The 20156-nt window shown below is 37.2% G+C and overlaps 1 protein-coding gene across 9 annotated transcripts in view; it reads right to left on the minus strand.

The window, feature by feature from the left end:
* The window catches only part of PAN3 (poly(A) specific ribonuclease subunit PAN3), a 107728-nt gene that overhangs the window by 76471 nt on the left and 11101 nt on the right, over positions 1–20156 (minus strand). For 6 of the 9 annotated variants that reach the window (XM_024755436.1, XM_024755438.1, XM_024755435.1 and 3 more), the window contains exon 4: positions 13329–13490. The exons of the other annotated variants lie outside the window; for them this stretch is intronic. In XM_024755436.1, the coding sequence (XP_024611204.1) occupies positions 13329–13490 (162 nt within the window). The remainder of the gene's footprint in view (positions 1–13328; positions 13491–20156) is intronic. 9 annotated transcript variants of the gene reach the window in all.

The following is a 20156-nucleotide window of genomic DNA, read 5'->3' on the forward strand; positions in this document are numbered from 1 at the left end:
ATTTATATAAATATATATATATTTAAGGATGCCTTGTTTTTTTTCTTTATTTTTAATAAATTTATTTACTTTTTATTTATTTTTGGCTGCGTTGGGTCTTCGCTGCTGCGCGCAGGCTTTCTCTAGCTGTAGCGAGCGGGGGCTATTCTTTGTTGCAGTGCTCAGGCTTCTCATTGCGGTGGCCTCTCTTGTGGAGCACAGGCTCTAGGTGTGCAGGCTTCAGTAGCTGTGGCACACAGGCTCTAGAGCGCTGGCTTAGTAGTTGTGGTACACGGGCTTCACTGCTCCCCAGCGTGTGGGATCTTCCTGAACCAGGGCTTGAACCCGTATCCCCTGCCTTGGTAGGCGGATTGTTAACCACTGTGCCACCAGGGAAGTCCTAGATATATTTTTATTGCTATAAATATTCTTGAGCTTTGTTCTCCATTGTCATTAAACTGATTAAAAATCAGTCTGATTCTTTCAGGTCTTGCTTTTAAGCTTTATTAGTTAAGACTAGGGCAGCATTTATTCTAAGGCTAATTTGGTCCCACTACTGAGGCAAAAGACTTCCCATTACCCTACTTAATGCTTCATGAATTATGATGCTTTCCATGTTGGCTCGTGGGAATAGGAACTATTCTTGGCCTTGTGTGAGCTCTGAGAATTATTTCCTGTAATCTTTTCAGGAATCTCTTTTTCCAGTTCAAGTAACCTCCTCACTCATAGCCTCTGATCAGTACTCAGCTGAAGATGCAAGGAGAATCTCTGTAAGTGTCCAAAGTTCTATGTATGAGCTCTCTCCTCTCCAGTACTTTTTTTGTGAACTATATCCGGCTTGGCCTCTGTAAACTTCCAGTTTGGTCTCCCTAATTAGATAGATCACTAGGCTCTACCCGAGTTCCCGCTCCAGGCACCAGGCTCAGAAACTGCCCACCGAACAGTGAGCTAAGGTAATCACGGGGAGCTCACCTCATTTGTTTCCCATCTATCAGGGATCACTGTCTTTCACTGCCTGATATCTAATGTCTTGAAAACTTGTTTCATATATTTTGGTCAGTTTTTTAGCTGTTTCTGGAGGGAGGGTAAGTCTAATCCCTGTTCTTCCACCTTGGTCAGAAGACAAATTTTGTGGTGATGTTTTCCAAACATAAGGTATTCCTAATTTGAGCTTAAGTTATAAATATATAAAATTTAGCCAACTCCTTGTTTTGGCTAGATCAGACACCCACCAGTAAAGAGATGTTTTGCAACTATTAATTCAAACTATTTATGAGCAAATCAACTACTTCCCTATAAAGCTGGTTTTTCAGGTTTTGTTGCGCTTCCTATACAATCTCTTTCCTAAACAGATAAATTATGTCACAACCATCTTTCCGATAATGCAGTTATCTTTGAAGCATCAAGTCAGCATCAAGTCATGCAGTCTATTCTACATCCTAAATATTTCTCAAATTCAACTACTTCTACTCATGTCATTGTCAGTGCCCTAGTCTAGGTTACCATCATCCCAACGGACCAACTTGACTCCAGTCTTGCACAACTCAAATCCATCTTCTACTTTCAGCCAGGATAAAAGAAAGAGAGAGAAGCAGAAAAAGAGAAGGAGGAGGAGAAAAAGGAGGGGAAAATGGGAAGAAAGAAAGAGAAGGAAAGTTTTATTTAATGACTTAATTGCTGAAATCCAAAGACTGATCAGGTCAAGTCTCCACTGTCCTTGACTGAATTAAATCATTAAAAAAAAGAGAGAGAGATAAAACGTTGATACTAATCTTGGCCATATCTACTTTTTTCCAGAACGTATGACTCCAATCTCCCATCTTCACTACTATTCTTCTCTCGGGGCCTAGTTTTGGACTAAGTCAAAAGATTCATGCTCAAGGTAGAGGGCTGTATGTATGTCTGTGTGTGTCTGTGTCTTGGCAAGGGCAGAGAGCAGTGAATTATCTGGAAAGGCAGAAGACAGGATACTGATAATGAAGGAGAAAGGCAGGGATAGGCAAGAATTTTGCCTTGATAAAATTATCTAAAAAGGCATAAAAAGATGAGACTTATAGACATAAAGAGCAGCACTATTCAGAGCGATTTTTACTAGTCTTCAGTGTTCATCAATAACACAGAATAAAGAGGAACAGGGAGAGACAGAAAGGAGAAGTCAAATGGCTAACCAGAACCTCCAAGTTCATATTTCTACATGGTTTTTTTTCGTTGTTGTTGTTGTTTTGCCTTAGTGGGTTGTTATTTCTACAGATTTCAAGCATGTCCAAATACGGTCAATTTAAAATTTATCACAATATACTCAACTTCTGGGCTATTCAGAAACTTAATATTTTAAGACCAGTCAAGTTTCATCTTATAAAAGTTAACATATAACACTACTACTAAAAAAAAACCAAAACAACAACAACAAAAAACACTACTACTGTTGTGAAATTAGTCTAATATCACAATTTACAAATTTTCTGAAGTAAACTGGGCCTTCTGATAAAACAACCCAATAGAGGAAATATGACTCTCTAAAGAAATCAGATTCAAATTGGTGGGGACAGTGAAGGAAAGTTGACTACTACTGCTTACAAGAGATTCACACCATTGTTCTTTTAAATATAAGTTCTCCTACTAATAATCTGACTGTCTTAAGGGCAAAGTGGCATGTGTATGTCAGAACCTGCCAGATGAAAGTCAATTAGTAAGAGGTTTTATGTTATGGTAGAGTCAAACAAAAACATTTCTGGGAACTCAGCTTAAAGTCACTCTCTCTATATAAGAGTGTGAAACTGTAGGCGCATTAATTTCCAAAGACGCTCACTAGTTCATCTTTCATAAAGTTTGTCAGAAATGGGTAACACTATTCTTGAGAATAGTTTGATACTATGTATCAAAATGAAAAACAAGCATATCCTTTGACCTAGTATTCCTACATCTAGGAATTTAGGCTAAGAAGAAAATCACCCAAGTAGAAAAGATTCCATTTAGCACAGTTTTTTTAAATGATTTTTTTAAGTGGTGGTGGGAGGGATAACTAAAATATCTATCAATAGGGATCTGGTTATGTGGATTATGGTATATACAATAGTGTGTAGCTATTAAAAAAATCACGTGAATTGATATATTTTTATCTACCATGAAAATAGGCCAATACCACTACTGAGAAAAAATAAAGTAAAATTAGGCTACAATGCTGCAATTATACTAAACTGCTTTTTGTAAAATGGTGTGCCTATGCCTAAGAGAGCGGGTTGGGCAGGGCGGGAGGGAGAGGGAGAATGTGTGCACGTGCGTGTGCACAGGTGTGTAAAAGGATTCTACCTAAAGATGCTCACTGACGTGCTAAAAGAAGATTCTATCTCTAGGTGGTGAGGAAATGGGACATTTTTGCTTCCTCCTTTGTACTTCTCTGTAGTACGTGAATCTTTTTCAATAAGCATATATAATTTTTACAAAAAAGTTTTAAGAAAGTTTGTTAAGATTTGTAAATTATGAAGCCACTTACACTACTCCCTTTTCTTTGCATATCATCATCACTGAATGGAGTGGTATTAAGAATTCACAGAGAAGATGCAATATTCAAATTGAGACGAGTAGGACCAATGTATATAAAAAAAGCAAAATCTGTATCTGGAGGATAGAAGGCATTTAAAAACAAAAACAGAGGGGCTTCCCTGGTGACACAGCGGTTAAGAATCCACCTGCCAATGCAGGGGACACGGGTTCAAGCCCTGGTCCGGGAAGATCCACATGCTGCGGAGCAACTAAGCCCGTGCGCCACAACTACTGAGCCTGCGCTCTAGAGCCCGTGCTCTGCAACTACTGAAGCCTGTACTCTAGAGCCTGCGAGCCACAACTACTGAGCCCGTGGGCCACAACTACTGAAGCCCGCGCGCCCTAGAGCCCATGCTCCACAATGAGAAGCCACCGCAATGAGAAGCCCGCGCACAGCAACGAAGAGTAGCCCCCGCTCGCTGCAACCAGAGAAAGCCCATGTGCAGCAACGAAGACCCAACGCAGCCAAAAATAAAATAAATAAATTAAAAAAAAAAAACAGATGAAATGCTTGCTCTTCCATTAAAAGTTATTTACATGTCAAAGTTCTCCAATAACAGTAATCATTAACCATCACAGAGGTATTCTCAATATTCTACCTAGTTAATTCTTAATATTACTCTTCCTATTTATGTGTCAATTATTGGGTTGGCCAAAAAATTCGTTCGGGTTTTTCCATAAGATGTTAAGGAAAAACCCAAAATGAATTTTTTGGCCAACCCTGTATCTCAATAAAGTTGGGGAGAAGTATTACTCTCCCTAAAAGAAGCAAAAATATCCATTTAGGTCAGTTAACGAGTAATCCAGGAGACAGCAAGACCATCACCACATTCCAGAGAGGAAATAATTACTTTACACAGCTATAACTATCTTGTATACCTATGTACATCTTCTATCCATAACTATATATCAGTAAAATCTATTTGTCACATTGCATAGTAATAGAGACTTACTTGGAGGCATTCTCTCTAACCAAGAATCCTGCCACATTTAATCACAAAATTTAACATATATTAAGATTTTTCAAACATTTTTCCATAATGATATTTTATGTCATGAAACTATACCAAAGAAAACTTAAGAAAATGTACAAAACTTAAATTCAGGACTAAATTTGCCCAAACACTCATCTCACCAGATAATCGTTAATCCAGGTTAATTCATTCAACTAGTTGAATAGCTAATAATAAAAGATAATGTGCTGGGCGCTGTGCTAGGCACTGTGGAGAACAAAATATTTGAAACATAGGCACTACGTTCTAGAAGTTCACAGGCTGGCATTTCACAGGTACAGAATGTACCCTGAACCCAATTCCACACTCCAAAGAGCTCAGAAAATCCATGTATCAAAAAAGAAAAAAATAAAATTAACTACCTATAGTGTGCCATTCACTGCTAGCCTGTAAGTTATATACACATTAATTACAGCAATGTGAAGTGCTACGGAAAAGTGAACGAATGCTTAGAGCTGCCTAATTAGGTCATAAGACCATATGCTTGAATCGAATCCTAAAAGACAAGTTTGCTGAGTCAAGGCAGAGAGAAGGGCACAGCAAGCAAAGAGAATGTTCAAAGGCGGAGGCAGGAAGAGCGTGCTGCTCTTCACCGTGCCGCAGGTTGTTCAGCAGGTCTGCAGCAGTAATCTGAGGGATCAAGAGGCACCCTGATGCCTTTCTAAGAGACCTGGATTGCATTCTAATGACAAAGAACAGATGACAAAGATGAGAAATCAACCAAGTAGTGGTCTGAAAGAAAAGACCAGAAGCAGGAAACCAGGTAAGAGACTACAATAGTAATAGTCCGGGTAAGAAGTGGAAATGAGCCTAAACTGTACTTTGGTAACATTAAAAGTGAAGAGAGGGCTTCCCTGGTGGCGCAGTGGTTAAGAGTCCGCCTGCCGATGCAGGGGACACGGGTTCGTGCCCCGGTCCGGGAAGATCCCACATGCCATGGAGCGGCTGGGCCCGTGAGCCATGGCCGCTGAGCCTGCGCATCCGGAGCCTGTGCTCCGCAATGGGAGAGGCCACAACAGTGAGAGGCCCGCATACCGCAAAAAAAAAAAAAAGTGAAGAGAATTTCAAGGTAACACAATCAACAGATCTTAGTGGCCAAAGAATGTGACAGATATGGAAGATGGAAGAATGAAGAACTCACAACTGGGTGATATCAATAACCAAGACAGAGAGTGGGCATATAGCTGTGAATAAGTGTGTACAGATGTGTGTGAGTGAAAGAACAGGTTTGAAGGAAAAGATATAGTATTCATTTCAGACACACTGAGTTTTTAAAGTCTTACACCATACAGATGAAGATGTTCAGAAGCAGGTAGTGTGTGTGTGTGTGTGTGTGTGTATATAGGAGTCAAATGTGATTAGGGAGTAACTGAAGTAATGAAGATAAGTGAGATCACCTAGGGGCACTGTGTGCAGAGACAGGAGAGTCAAGGACAGAGCTTGGGAAAGTTCCTGAGGGCACAGCAAGGGACAAGAGGTCCCTGAAAGAGACTAATAAAGAACAGTCTCAGAGCTAGGAGAACAATAGTTTCAAGGAAAGAGGAACTGACGACAATGTCAAATGCAGTAGAGGTCAAGTAAGAATTGTGACTTTTGGTAGTTAGGTAAGTTACCAAAAAGAGTCTCAATAGAGTGGTGAAAGTGAAAGGTAAAACGCTGGGAATTAAGGGATGAATGAAGGGTGAAGAACTAGCAACAAGCAGGAAGCAGTTCTCAAATTGTATCACACCGTTTCCCAAATGTACTGACCACAGAATATTTCCTCATGTAGCACTCCTTGGTACTGGAAGACCAAGCTAGGAAGAAGACATCAATGTCAAGGGAGAGACTGTCTAAAACTGAAAAGGGATAAATAATGAAATAAATTGCTAGAGGGACTAAAGACAGGTTCTGAAGGATACAGTAAAGGAACACCTGTTTGTTTGCAACCAAAGGAAAAATAGTGGGAAAGGGTGTAAGTGAAAATGTTGTACATAGTTAGAAAGCCAACATATGAAGCAATTCATTCTCAACGACCTCTTGTTTCCCTCCTCTGAAGAACACAAGTCTCTTACTCAAAAGCGACAGAGGGGATGAACAGGTCTGAGGTGAATGGTAAAGGTTTAGAATAGCAGCTGCAGAGAAGAGGAGAAAAGAAGAGGGTCTGGGATGGGCTGTGGGTGAGAAATCAGAACTTACATAGTAACATCATTTTAGCTGCCCCACAGTTCTATAACTTTTCAAAGTCCTGAGGAACCCTGAGTCGATGGACTGAAGCATCACTCTTATAAATTCCAATCCACTCCATCTAAAGCCCAAAGGATCTCATTTCCTGGGGCATAGAGACTAGAAGTCTTCTGAAATAACACCAAAATTCAGTAAGTAACTAATGACTGAAGCATATGCTGTGAGTTTCCAAAACCTCCCTGGGATCTTAAAAGCAACAGTAACAAGCAACTAGAATTCACAGCTGAATTTGTGGGCCAAGAGATTTTAATGTGAGCATTCTTACAAATTAAATACTTATAAGAAATGCCATTTAATCAGACCACAAGGGGAAAAGCACCATCAAAAGAGATGTTAACAAGTATGAATCTCCTAATACACCCAACAGTCCAACAGTTCTCATTCATTTACATCACTCTGGGGTAAACCACAGCAACAGCTAATACTAACAATTTATGATTCATAACTCCACTATTTCCAAAGGTCTAAGACAAAATGAGACTTACATGTTACATAAAGTCTTTCATATATATAAATATATATATTTATATATATGTAAGACTTTATGTAACATGTCATTACTTTTAGGTACATCTTAACCTGCAATACTCTGAGAAGTTTATAAAACCATGCATTTCCCATCCTTTCATTCAAGTTGACATCTGATTGTTACATGAAGGATGGGAACACATTGTTATCCCTTCAAAAAAAAGCATTTTTAAAGTAATTTTTTAAACTATTCAAGTGAGTCAGCATTAAAATGAGAGCCCCTAAGAGACACTTAATGTCACTGCCTCCTTCCATATATACCACGATGCCATGCACATCTGAATATAAATAACTGAGAGCACCCTAAATAAACAGAAACAAAAACCAAGTTTAGGAGGGATGAAGTCAAATTGGAGGGATGGACATTTATTTAATATCTACTGTACAAATAACAGATGCAAACAGAAAGCTGAATCCTCACAATACTTCTATAAAGTAGGTGATAAAATAGTTCAATCGTGAACGGCATTTGAACCATAATCATGGAACAAATGTAAAATCTCAAATTCACACGCACATTGGTTAGGCAGGGGGATGGGCAATCATCTGGGCAGAGACTAAGGGAAGATGAAAGTGAACTTGCACTTCAGTGAAATAAAGAACTGCTGATGCAGAGTTTTAGGTGACCTTCCATCTACCACCTGCTCGGTGTTTAGACTGAGACCATGAGAAAAATACAAAACAGAGGAGCTTTGTCACATAATAACACTGTCAGGAAGTAAGACTAGTACCAGGCTCAGAAGACTGAAAAATATCAAGAATATTTCTACAATGTTAAATTTTGAATTAAAAAAGAAAAAGAGAAGATCGTCTAACATTTCAAAAGAAATCACCACCCTATGTTCTAAATCAATTATGATAATTAAACTAAACAATAGTAATATACGATGGCTATAAATCCCAGACAACCTATGATCAATTTTTCAAAATATATAAATTTCTTAAAATAAACTACCACAAATTTCACATATTGCCTAAGAAAATAAAATTATACAATGACATTTAGAGACAAGCAGAATACCTTAAGGGTACAAAAATAAACAACACATGCCTAGTCACACGTATTTACAATTCAGTTGGAAAAGACAGGTAAACAACCAATATAAGAGAGAATGAAATAATATTAAGTATTGTGAAAAGAGTAAAAAAAAAACAAACTTTTTTTTTCTTTGAGGTGTTTGAGCAGGTATTTACAGAAAAGGTAGCATTTGAGCTACTCTCAAAGGAAAGGGGGGACTTCCCCGGTGGCACAGTGGTTAAGAATCCACCTGCCAATGCAGGAGACACGGGTTCGAGCCCTGGTCCAGGAAGATCCCACATGCCGCAGAGCAACTAAGCCCGTGCGCCATAACTACTGAACCCGTGCACCACAACTACTGAGCTTGCGCTATACAGCCTGCAAGCCACAACTACTGAAGCCCGTGCACTTAGAGGCTGTGCTCCACAACAAGAGAAGCCACAGCAATGAGAAGCTCGTGCACCGCAGAGAACAGCAGCCCCCGCTTGCCACAACTAGAGAAAACCCACATGCTGTAACAAAGACCCAACGCAGCCAAAAAAAATAAATTTAATAAATTTAAAAAAAAAAAAGGAAAAGGGAAGAAAGTTTTTTTAGGCTCTATTAACAATGGTACAGAGATAAAAAGGTACAGAGAACTGACAATGTATTTCATATTATATGAGGTATAAAAGATTCCATATGATTAGAATTTAGTACGTGTGGACAGTTAAAGAGAGATAGCCCTAGAAAGGCTGAACAGATCCTGAAGGGATGTGACAAAAATTATTTAGAAGATACACTGAGGGTACATATGTCAGTTATGTTTAAAAACAAAAAGAAAGAAAAAGGAAAGGATAAAAAGATACTGTGGAATTTTAAAGAATGGGGATTAGAGGCAGACAATATAGCAGGAAAATCTCAGGATATAAAATTTAATAGATCTGGAATCCCAGCTCTACCACGTACGAACAATAAGCCTTGTCTAAATTGCAATTTCCATATTTTTCAAATGGGGATAATATGTCACTATTGTGGTAAAGCCTTAATATGATGGCAAATGTAAATTGTCCAATGTATCATCTTTCAATTAATGGGTAGTCAAACCTCAGTAGTTTCCTTTTCATAATAAATGGTAGAATATGGGAGAAGACAGGGAAGAAATGAAGCTATGTAGTCTCAGAGACCAGGAAGATGATAAAGCCATTAACTAAAGAAGGAATATAAAGAGAATATAAAAGAAGCAGTAAAAAAAAAAAAAAAGAAGCAGTAGATTTGGAGAAGAGAAAAATACACTGAGTTCTAGACTTGCCAAATTTGTAGTGATAGAGGGATATACATCTACATGCAAAGATACCAGAAGGCATGAAAGATTTGGGTCTTGAACTGAGAAGACAGTTCTAAGAGAAATAAAAATTTAAGAATCTTAGGCATACACGGGAAAGCAAAGAACAAGTGAGCCAAGAACAGGAGCTCACAAAGAGCAGGGATGAAACAGAGTCAAGAATGCGTGGTGGGGACTTCCCTGATGGCGCCGTGGTCAAGAATCCACCTGCCAATGCAGGGGACACGGGTTTGAGCCCTGGTCCGGGAAGATCCCACATGCCGCGGAGCAACTAAGCCCATGTGCCACAACTACTGAGCCTGTGCTCTAGAGCCCGCAAGCCACAACTACTGAGCCCGCGTGCCACAACTACTGAAGCCCACGTGCCTAGAGCCCGTGCTCTGCAACAAGAGAAGCCACCGCAATGAGAAGCCCGTGCACCTCAACAAAGAGTAGCCCCCGCTAGCCGCAACTAGAGAAAGCAATGAAGACACAACACAGCCAGTAATAAATAAATAAATAAATAGGCAAGCAAACAAAGAAATAAGAATGCATGAGGAAAGAGCTTCAAATAAAAAAGTGGCCAGCAGTATTAAGTACTGGATAAAACTGTTGGATTTGGTGATTCAGGAGACCTCTGACAAGCTTTGGGATTTGTTTCCAGCAAAATTTTTGCTAACACCAAACTCCAAGCACTGAAGGAATAAATGGGTTGTAAAGAAATCAGAGAAAAGACTAGAATCTATTTCAAGGGTCCCCAAGTGGGAACTCCACAGTAATGGAGACCAGATGGGTATGATCAATATTTCAAACAGCCATATGAAAAATAAATTTGGCCTCCACCAAGCTACCTCCACAATATAAGAAAAATATTAAATTTCTTTGATTCTCTAATTAGCATATTATATATTTTAGAATGAAAGCATGAATCACTGTTTTACAAATGTCCTGTGTTCAGTAGACAGACTCTTTCATATCACAAGATTCTTGGTAGAAAATAAATAAAAAGATTATTAAGTACTAAAAGGCTGGGAATCATAGGGCTCTCGAAAGAAATCCAGCACTGAAGAGAATAAATGCAATTATGAATGATCCAGGTAGAAACTTTCAGAGCAAGTTTCTGTTGTCGTTTTAAGGTTTTTGTTAGTTAGTCGTTTGCTTGGGTTTTTTTGTTTTGTTTTCAGAAGTGGAAAAACTTGTTTTTCCAAAATTTGTTTTCCAAAAAGATGTTAGGTCAAGATTAAGAAATCAGTGTAAACCAATATTTAAAGTTCCAGAAAGAAAGGCAGTTAAATATCACTGAGAAAAAAAAAAGATGAATCATGAGGAAAAAAGACTGACCTTACAAATACTGTGGAGTTATGCATAAGCTACAGTCCATGTCTGGAAACCTACATACCCATTCTCATCCTCAAAAAAGGTTGTCCTACAGAAGTTCAGTTAACGATTTAGACAATCACATCAATCATAGCTCTAGTACAACTAGAACTACGTTACACAGAAGTGAAGAGATTCTGAAGCCTGACAAACATGGGTTCAGAGCTCTGTTCCTCCACCAGCTACCATTTAACCTTAAGGTTACTTAGCTTCTCTGAAGATGTTTCTTCATTTAACAGTAACAACTGTCCCATAAGAGACCAAAAGAGACAATACGCGTAAAGAGCTTAGCACAGTGCGTGGCACAAGGTAACCATTTAAGAAACATAGCTATAATCACTAAAATAAAATATAGATAAATATTTTTCTAACCTTAGGATTGAGAAGACCTAAGCTTTAAAGGAAAGGAAACAAATGCAACAGGAAAGATTAATATATCTGGCTACACAATCCTTTAAAATTTTTATATGTGAAAAATCTTTAAAATATTTGAAGGTAAACATAATACAGAATTAAAAGGCATAGGTACAGAATTGACTTATATAAGTTACTTTTCTCATACAACAAAAAGATAAAAACCCCAATAGAAAAGAAAATTGCACTGACATACTCTTTGCTCTAAATAAACAATACCAGGTACCCAACTTAGGAATCCACAAAGACAGTAATGGACACCGGGTGGGTATTTTTCAATGCTTCAACACATGACTGATAGTGTAAGGCATTCTTGCCCCTCCAACATCACATCAAGCTAATAAGGCATTCCTTACATCCTTAAAAAAGAACTATTTGAATTATCTGAAACACAAAATAATATTAGTATTTGAAATATTAGATTCAGACAGCATCAATTCAATCTTTAGCACACTGAATGCAAATCTATTATTAGCTTTTTAATTAAAAATAAAGCATAATCCTAGCATATATTCTTTAAACGAACCTAATGATTTTTCAAGCTATGCTAAAGGGAAGTACCTTGGAACTGCCCCTGAGACACGGGGGACAACGGGGGGCGGTCAAGTGGCCGTACCTCTGCATCATCCGTGTTTCCCCTGCAACCTACATGCACTTTCACTTCCACCTGTAACTGTCCTTACGTAACTGGAGCCCAATTTATTTTCAGACTTTCTTTTTAAAACTGGAAAATAATTCTAACAATCCACATCAAACCTCTCTCCTGATCTCAAAAGGAAGAATTCAGTACACATTCTTCATAAAGGATATGTCCATTATGAATTCTTATTCATAATGGACATATCCCAAACTTTCCACGGAAATTTTAAGTATTTGATTATGTGGACCACCCCCCTCCATTTCCCTGTTTTTCTTTATATTTAGAAAAATACTATGAAATTTTCAGTTGAGACAAATAACATGTTTTGCAGTATTTGGGGAATAACTTTTTTATTTCTGTGCCCAAGGTAACACAGATACTGCTATGGCATTGACAGTAAACAGACCAAAATACTGTGGAACCCCTTCATGACACAAAGTTGCTGACAGAAATAAAACCAAGTTGTTGACTCTGTTATATCTTTTCTGTGTGTGATATGTGTATGTGGGGTTATAGGCTTTTGGCTAGCAATATATTAAAAAAAATACCAATGTACTCAGAAAGTTTGGGATGAAAGATATTCTACTTCCAGCTAAACAGAAATTTTGGTCAACAGAGCTATTTTACACAATTACCAATTTCTTTAAATGACACTATAATAATTATAATCCAAATTAAAATGGAATATAATTCAAATTATTTCGTAAGTACTTCAGATTCAGAGTCATACAAAAGCTAGCCTTTGAGTTATAAAAATTCATTTTCATTAGCACAGATAATGCAAAGACTGAAATGTATAATAACTCTAAGACAACATACTACTGAAGTTGGTTTTACAGCCAACACTTGACAAGTTTACACACAATTTTTATCTCCTAGTAAAAATGTACAAAAAGACAACATGTGGAGCTTTCTATTGCTCAGACTCCAAATAAATGAGATTTTCTGTAATAAATTTTATATGACTTTTTAATGTAGTACAACTTTGTGTATTAAAAATAATTAAACTTAACTATAAACAAAATCCAAAAGGGAAAAACTTAAATGGAAGAATAGGAAAATATACTACAAGCAGAGAAAGTTCAAAAAAAAAGCCACAAAACAAAATCATTTAGTTAGTGAATGGGCCACTAATCTTACTTTGATTTAAAAAAAAAAAAAACAAGAAAACAAAAAAACCTAAGTGTATCAGCTAAGTCATCCAATCTCATACACACCACCCCACACAGACACAGAAAGCAGCCAAAATATTCACTTTTCAAAAATGTCTAATAAAATTATTTTTACCTGTAAATTGTTTTCTGTGATTCTGTTCCACCAAACCATATTGATGGGTACTCCTGATTTACACCTGTCAGCAAGGCAGCCAATAGGGTTCTTTGCTTTTCGTGCCTTTGATCCCATCGGAACTAGCCTCTCCTCCAGCATCCCCAGGCGATACTTCCTTGGCTAGGAAAAAGAAGGAAAGAAACCAGGCCACTCCTAACATCCCCCATACTAATCTAAGCTAACATAACTAACATACAGAAGATATCAAGAATGGTGGAATAGGAAACAAGTAAAATTTCTAAGACACTCCCTCTAATGTCCTTAGCACCACCCCCCATTCCCCATCCCCACCCCCAGTACGCACACACCTCCAAAATAACCCATAGTCCTAACAACAGTATTACATAAAACAACAACTGTTTTAGTGAAATACATTATAATCTGAATTTAGTGAACAGAAATTAACTTATCAGCAAAGTAAATGCTTTGCAAATTTTTTTCCACTGGCACTTACCTATTCTCACTGCAATATGAAGAAATGGCTTCAAGGGCACAAAATACAGGTAAAAAAATTTCTTCACACTATATACCTTTTTCTGCTCCCCATCTCACTACCTTATTTCCTACTGAGAACCACTCCACTTAGAAGAAGCAGCTAATTTCAAGGAATGGATTTTTTTTTAATTTTTAAAATTCTATGCCCATTAGGGCAGAGTACAAATTGATCTATCTTAAACAGGCATTGTACTCAGTGAAACCTGTACTCAATGAAAAACAACAATCTCAGACAAAAAAATACACAAATTTCATTGGTCTTATAAATCTCAGTAGTTTGAACAGATTGATACTAAGTAGCCTAATAAAAGCACAGATTCATTGGCTAATATTATAATAAAGTTAGTAAACAATCTTAAAAGTGGTTGGCAGGGATTTTTTCATACATGAAGGTTAATGAACAGTTTCCACCATTTTACTTCTCTTAATTATAGCAAATTTGTACTAAATTGCATCTTAAAGGGAATCTGTATATATTTTTTCCCTTTAAGGAATACTGACACATTCTTGGGAAGGTATCTAATTTAAGACCTAAAATAAGAAAATCTATGTTTACCCATTGTTCTGTCTTAAGACTGCTGAAGCAAATAGTTGAAATTAACCTTCTTCAAAAATTAAACTTGCATAAGAAAGGAAACTAGATTACCCATCTATCCAATAATTATAGCAGTGGGTAAAGTTTCATGAAGCTAAAATATTTCCACCTCTATGCAATCTTGAACCAATTCAATTACTCTCTGTGTCTACATCACAAGCAACTTTTGTGAATGAGAACAGAAATATACCCTTTAGAACCAAATTATAGATGAAAACATTTTAAAGCAAGTTATTTTTAATAACATAGCTCACAACTATAAGGCTCTGACATATAGCAAAAATAATATAGCCTTAATTAAGCCTTCACTAATTTAAAATTTATATTTTAGAAAACATCTGGGCTAAACATGATCCTATCAAAAAAGTTCAACACATCAAAGAATATTTATTTAAACAAAATCACACCATGTCAAATAGGTTCTATGTATATAAGGACACCTAAATTCTAGTCATACATTTGAAAGCAAGAAAATTATTGCTTTAAATGTTCTTCTGTTATTTAGAGCCTTCACAAATCCAGACTTGTTTTTGAGCCAATTATTACCTTAGTGAAATTTATTCTCATGGTAGTACATTAACCAACATAAAAAAAAAGGTTTTAAATAAATCCAGTGTATAATTCTCCCACCCCAGCAGCTCTCATTATATGTTTGTTTTTCCAAAAAGGAATTCACTATTCCTCTCCCTCCTCCCCATCACCCCCAAAACCTATAATAAGCCCAAGACCTTTCCTCTTAGGTAGAAGAGATCCCCAAACTTGTGCAGCTACAGATTTAAGTTCCTTCAATAAATAGAGAATAAAGTCCAATCCAAAAGTAAAACTTTCTACGTGATACTGAATGAAAAGACCTAAGGTATCAATACCATTTAAATACCATTGTAAGCAAGAGAAGACAAATGACATCTGAAAAGAGATGGCAGCAATACAGAGCATGATGGTGAGCCAAAAAGATTACAGACAGAAGTCTCATTGCACAGAATGTAAATTATGGTAAAATCTCATGTCAAAGCTAATTTCCAAATTATTTGAACTATTATTTATTCCTTGAAGGAAAAATGTATTTTCAACGAAACATGAGAGCCTACTTTGTATCAAGAACTGTTCTAAGTACTTGGAATGCAATGATGAATAAAACACACACCTTTCCCTCCGAAAGAGAACATAACCTAGTGGTTAACAAAGTCATGCGAACAGAACACACTCATTGTGATATGAAAAACGCATATATAATCAAGGTACCAATTGAACAGAGGCAAAGAAGGCTTCACAGAGAGGATGAATGCCTGAGCAGTGTTAAAGGAAGTGTCTAGATAGCAAACAAAACAAAACAAAACAAAACCAGAGTGAGAGAGAAAGATGTATTTGTAGGTTAGGAAAAATGCACATGTAGAGGCATACAGGCACTCTGTTGTCAATTAAGGGAAAACTACAAGTTTTCAGTCTATCATTAGTAGAGGGCCAAACTTGAGAGCGAAAGATGAGGCTTGAAAGCAATAAAAAACCATGAATTGTCTTGTATCCTATGCCAAGGAGTTTGGACTTCACTCCATGGGCAATGGGGAACTCTTGAAAGCTTGTGAATGAGAATTAAACTGGAAATAGGTAGATAAATCAATGGTCTCTGATGATAATCCAGGTTGGGGTTTCCCAAATGCAGCACTACAGACTTTGGATAATTCTTTGCTGTGGAGGGCTGTCGTGGGCCACTGCAGGACGATTAGCAGCGTCTGCCCCAGTCGTGACACCAAAACTATCTTTGATGTCCTGCAGGAGTCGGGGGACAAAACTGTCCCCACCTGAGAATCACAGGCACAGGTGAAGGATGGGAACTCCAGGAAACTGCAATGCAAATAGAAGGCGAAGGCGTGGCTGGGGAAAGAGCTGCTGGCTTAAAAACAACTATCGGTGATTAAGTGACAGTAGGGTCTATGGGAAATAGAGAAGTCAAATGGAAGGTGAGGAAATAAAGGGCAAACAAAATTTTATGGGAAATGTTTATTTTCCCCAAAGCCTTCTGAGTCCTACAAGATCCAAACCCCTCCTCCAGAGCAAACAAAAGCACAAGCCCTCTTCCTTGCCCCTTAGCTTCCAGCAGTCCCTTCCTAAACCAATGTTGAGAATGTGTTGGTCAAAAAAAAAGGTATGTTTCCTGGTTGATCCTCCACTCTTGACAGCCTCCTTGCCAGTCCAGCCTGCTGGTTATTATGAAACAGAAGCATTTTGCAAACTCACGTCCTGTTGGTAAGTAACCAGTCTGTCTGCTCCACCTCCTAGTAAGTCAACATCGTACATCAAAATTCCCATTCTCTTTTTGTTCCTGTGGTAAAATGTCCAGCATACCGTGTAACTATTTTTCTCTCTCTCTCTAATATGTATCATTTTTACTTTAAGTCTCAAGATTCACTACAAAACTGATTTTTATCATTCTTCACAAAATCTAAATAAACAGCACAAGAAGACAGTAGTTGAAAACAGTTTTACACTTTTTATTGGGCATTTAAAAAATAACAACTTAGGGCTTGAAAAAGTTGGAGAATGTATTCTAGACTAGCACATCTCAACTGTAATGAACATATACTCTTCTAGGGACCTTGTTAAAATAAAGATGCTAATTCAGCAGACCTAGAGTGAAGCATGAGAGTCAGCATTTCTAAAAAGCTCCCAAGACTACTAGTGTGCTGCTGGTCTGGTGATCATCCTTCCAGCAATAAAGTTCTAGAGAATGTCAGGGAAGAGGCCTGGGTAAGAAACAACTAGTGGTAAAACAGAAATTGGGGCCACCCCCCAAAATAAAAAAAGGATAGGGGTTCAAATAGTTAACATCCCACTCCTTTAGCTTGCCCTAAATACTCAGAGCCTTCAGAACCATTACTCATAGCGCCCAAAGCCCTGGCTCTTCAAAAATCCTTGCCCTAGTCCACAGAAGACCAACCCAATGGTTTAGGACTAAGGGAAATCCACTCTCATTCCTAACAAATAAGATAAGTCTCCAGACTGTGTCAAAAGAAAGAACAATAAAAGCTAATTTTTAGGACTGTTTTATTTCAAAACCTTAAATGCAAACACATTTTTTTTCATTCATTCATTCACTTAACATTTCAGCATAAGGCTTTTTGCCCTCCCTAGATGACCTAGAGGGGTGGGATAGGAAGGACGGGAGGGAGGCTCAAGAGGGAGGGGAGGGCTTCCCTGGTGGCGCAGTGGTTGGGAGTCCGCCTGCCGATGCAGGGGACGCGGGTTTGTGCCCCGGTCCGGGGGGAAAAAAGAGGGAGGGGATATGGGGACATGTGTACGCATGTGGCTGATTCACTTTGATGTACAACAGAAACTAACACAGTGTTGTGAAGCAATTACACTCCAATAAAGATTTTTTTAAAAGAGAGAGAAATACAGTGGTAAGATCTATTCTCTTCCCCTAAAAAGTTCAGTCTAGCAAAAGAAAAATATATAAATACCACTGCTCACATAGAAAATGTTGTTATAGACCAATGTTCAGAGCACAATTTTTTTGGTAAAACTGCAAAACAGCATCATCTCTACAATACTTCACATTACAGGCCTTGTTATTATATATCATAACCTAATCATTAGTTATAAACTAGAGAAATCAATTGTTATCCTAGCACAAAAAGTTTCCAATGCCCTGAATTTTAAGAATGCCCTCTGAACATCAAAAACAGAATAACTGTGCTTTCACTATTTATACTCTGAAACAATGAATGATGATTTAAAGCTACTGTGAATGGCACTTTTTTAAACAATTTGTATTTTATTAATCAAACATCTTCACATACTTGGAAAATAGTTGCGCACATATATGAAATACTGATATTATCTCCCTTTAGACAATGTTTAATGAAATGTATTAACTCATTGTCTTTGGCAATTACAACTCGGCAACCTATCTACCACTTGCCACTTCTAAGGGTCTGAGGTCCACTAACAGAAACCTCTGGCCTAGAATTTACTGTATATTTATTTGAAAATCAACTTTCATTTCTCTTTTACGACCTCTTCTGACGTACACTGGTTTTCCCTCAATTAATTAAACGCCCTAACGGTTTAGCATATTTGTTATTATGAGAACTAAATACAAGATTACATTTCCATTAACCGCCAGTGGTTAATGTAAAACTCACTAGGAAAAAATAGACTCCACACTGATTAAAACAATTTGAATATTTTAAATCAAATAAATTAGCTAATTTCCATACAGACACAGGGAACTACCTCTACTTAATTTATTAGTTAATTAGGTGTGTTAATACACCTGGATTTTAAAGGCTCTCACACCTAATCAATTTAGAATAGTAAATCTAAACCTATAAGTGATTGTATATTGGGCTCCAATTAATTTTCTCGAGTAAAAGATTCAAAAATCAAAAACAAAAACAAGCCAGCCTCAAAGATTACGTTGTATTTTGTCCTGCCATTCATTATCAGTAATTGTAGGTTTTCATGGAAATATATTAGGTCCCTTAGGTTTTCACTGTTTAAATAAAGCCAATTATAGGATGGCATGGTGAGCAGATGTACAGAAAGTGGGTCTACAGAAAAACAGACTGTCGTTGTTAAAGACTCATGGGCCGGTAAACATCTATAAATGAAAAAGATCTTTTAATCTGTGGAGTCAATACAGAAATCACATATATGTTGAGAGGATGAAAACAGAGGACGCTGCTAGGTAAAAAGTAATCTAAGTTATGTCAAATAGAGCAGAACAGGATTTACACACACAGAAATGTTTTTTAAGCTCTACTGAGTCTGATCCTGGGAGAAGAGGCCCACTATATTATCTACATAAATTTAAGAAAGCCTACAAAGTAGTCATTACTTCTGTTCTCAAAACCTCAATGTTACAATGGAGTTTTATGCCACCAAAAATGAGAACAGCTGTTAAGCAAGGTCACATTCAATTTCTAAAGACTTGGAACACCAAACTACGACTTCTTTTAGTCTTTTGCTTTAGAATAGAACCAGAATACAAGATGTAGAAAAACAAAATACCATGCCAAAGTTATTAAAATCTTTTAAGTGCAAGTGAGTAATGTTGTTTTAAGTCATGAAAGTTATTTCTACAATAAACTATCACCTGTAATGACCATAAAAAATTTTTATATGAATTTTAGTCCCTTATCAAAAGCAACCATCATGCTAAAATGCCTATTTGCTTATGAGCAAAAGGTTCCCTTTTGATTTATTTATATGTGTACACTTGCTTAAACTGAATCTTGAAATGAAGCAGAATATCTTCAGCAATGCTCTTTACTATGATTGAACTTAAAGTAGGTAGTGGTTAATCAAAGATAAATAATCTTACACACATTCAGAAACAGATAAACGTATGTTTTTAAATTGCAGGACTATAAGCAGCAGAAGACTGCAACAACAACTACCATTTGACAAGCACAGTGCACTATGCCAGGTACTTAACAGCCATTAGTATATTTAATACTCAAAATTCTGTGAGATAGGCACCATTATAAACCAACTTTACAGATGAGAAGGGTGGCCTTAGATGAGGTTAAAATAACTTGCCTATAATCTCAAAACTAACATAAGGTCAGGCTCCAGAGCTTGTACTCTTAACTAAATTTATTCCACATTCTATAGTATTCCTTAACATGTTACAATCTTAACATTATTCTAGCTAATTCTAAAATGACCAAATACAAATTCCTACATTAATCAAT

The sequence above is a fragment of the Neophocaena asiaeorientalis genome, unplaced genomic scaffold (genome assembly GCF_003031525.2).
Source record: "Neophocaena asiaeorientalis asiaeorientalis breed wild unplaced genomic scaffold, Neophocaena_asiaeorientalis_V1.1 scaffold59, whole genome shotgun sequence".
NCBI classification, from domain to species: domain Eukaryota; kingdom Metazoa; phylum Chordata; class Mammalia; order Artiodactyla; family Phocoenidae; genus Neophocaena; species Neophocaena asiaeorientalis.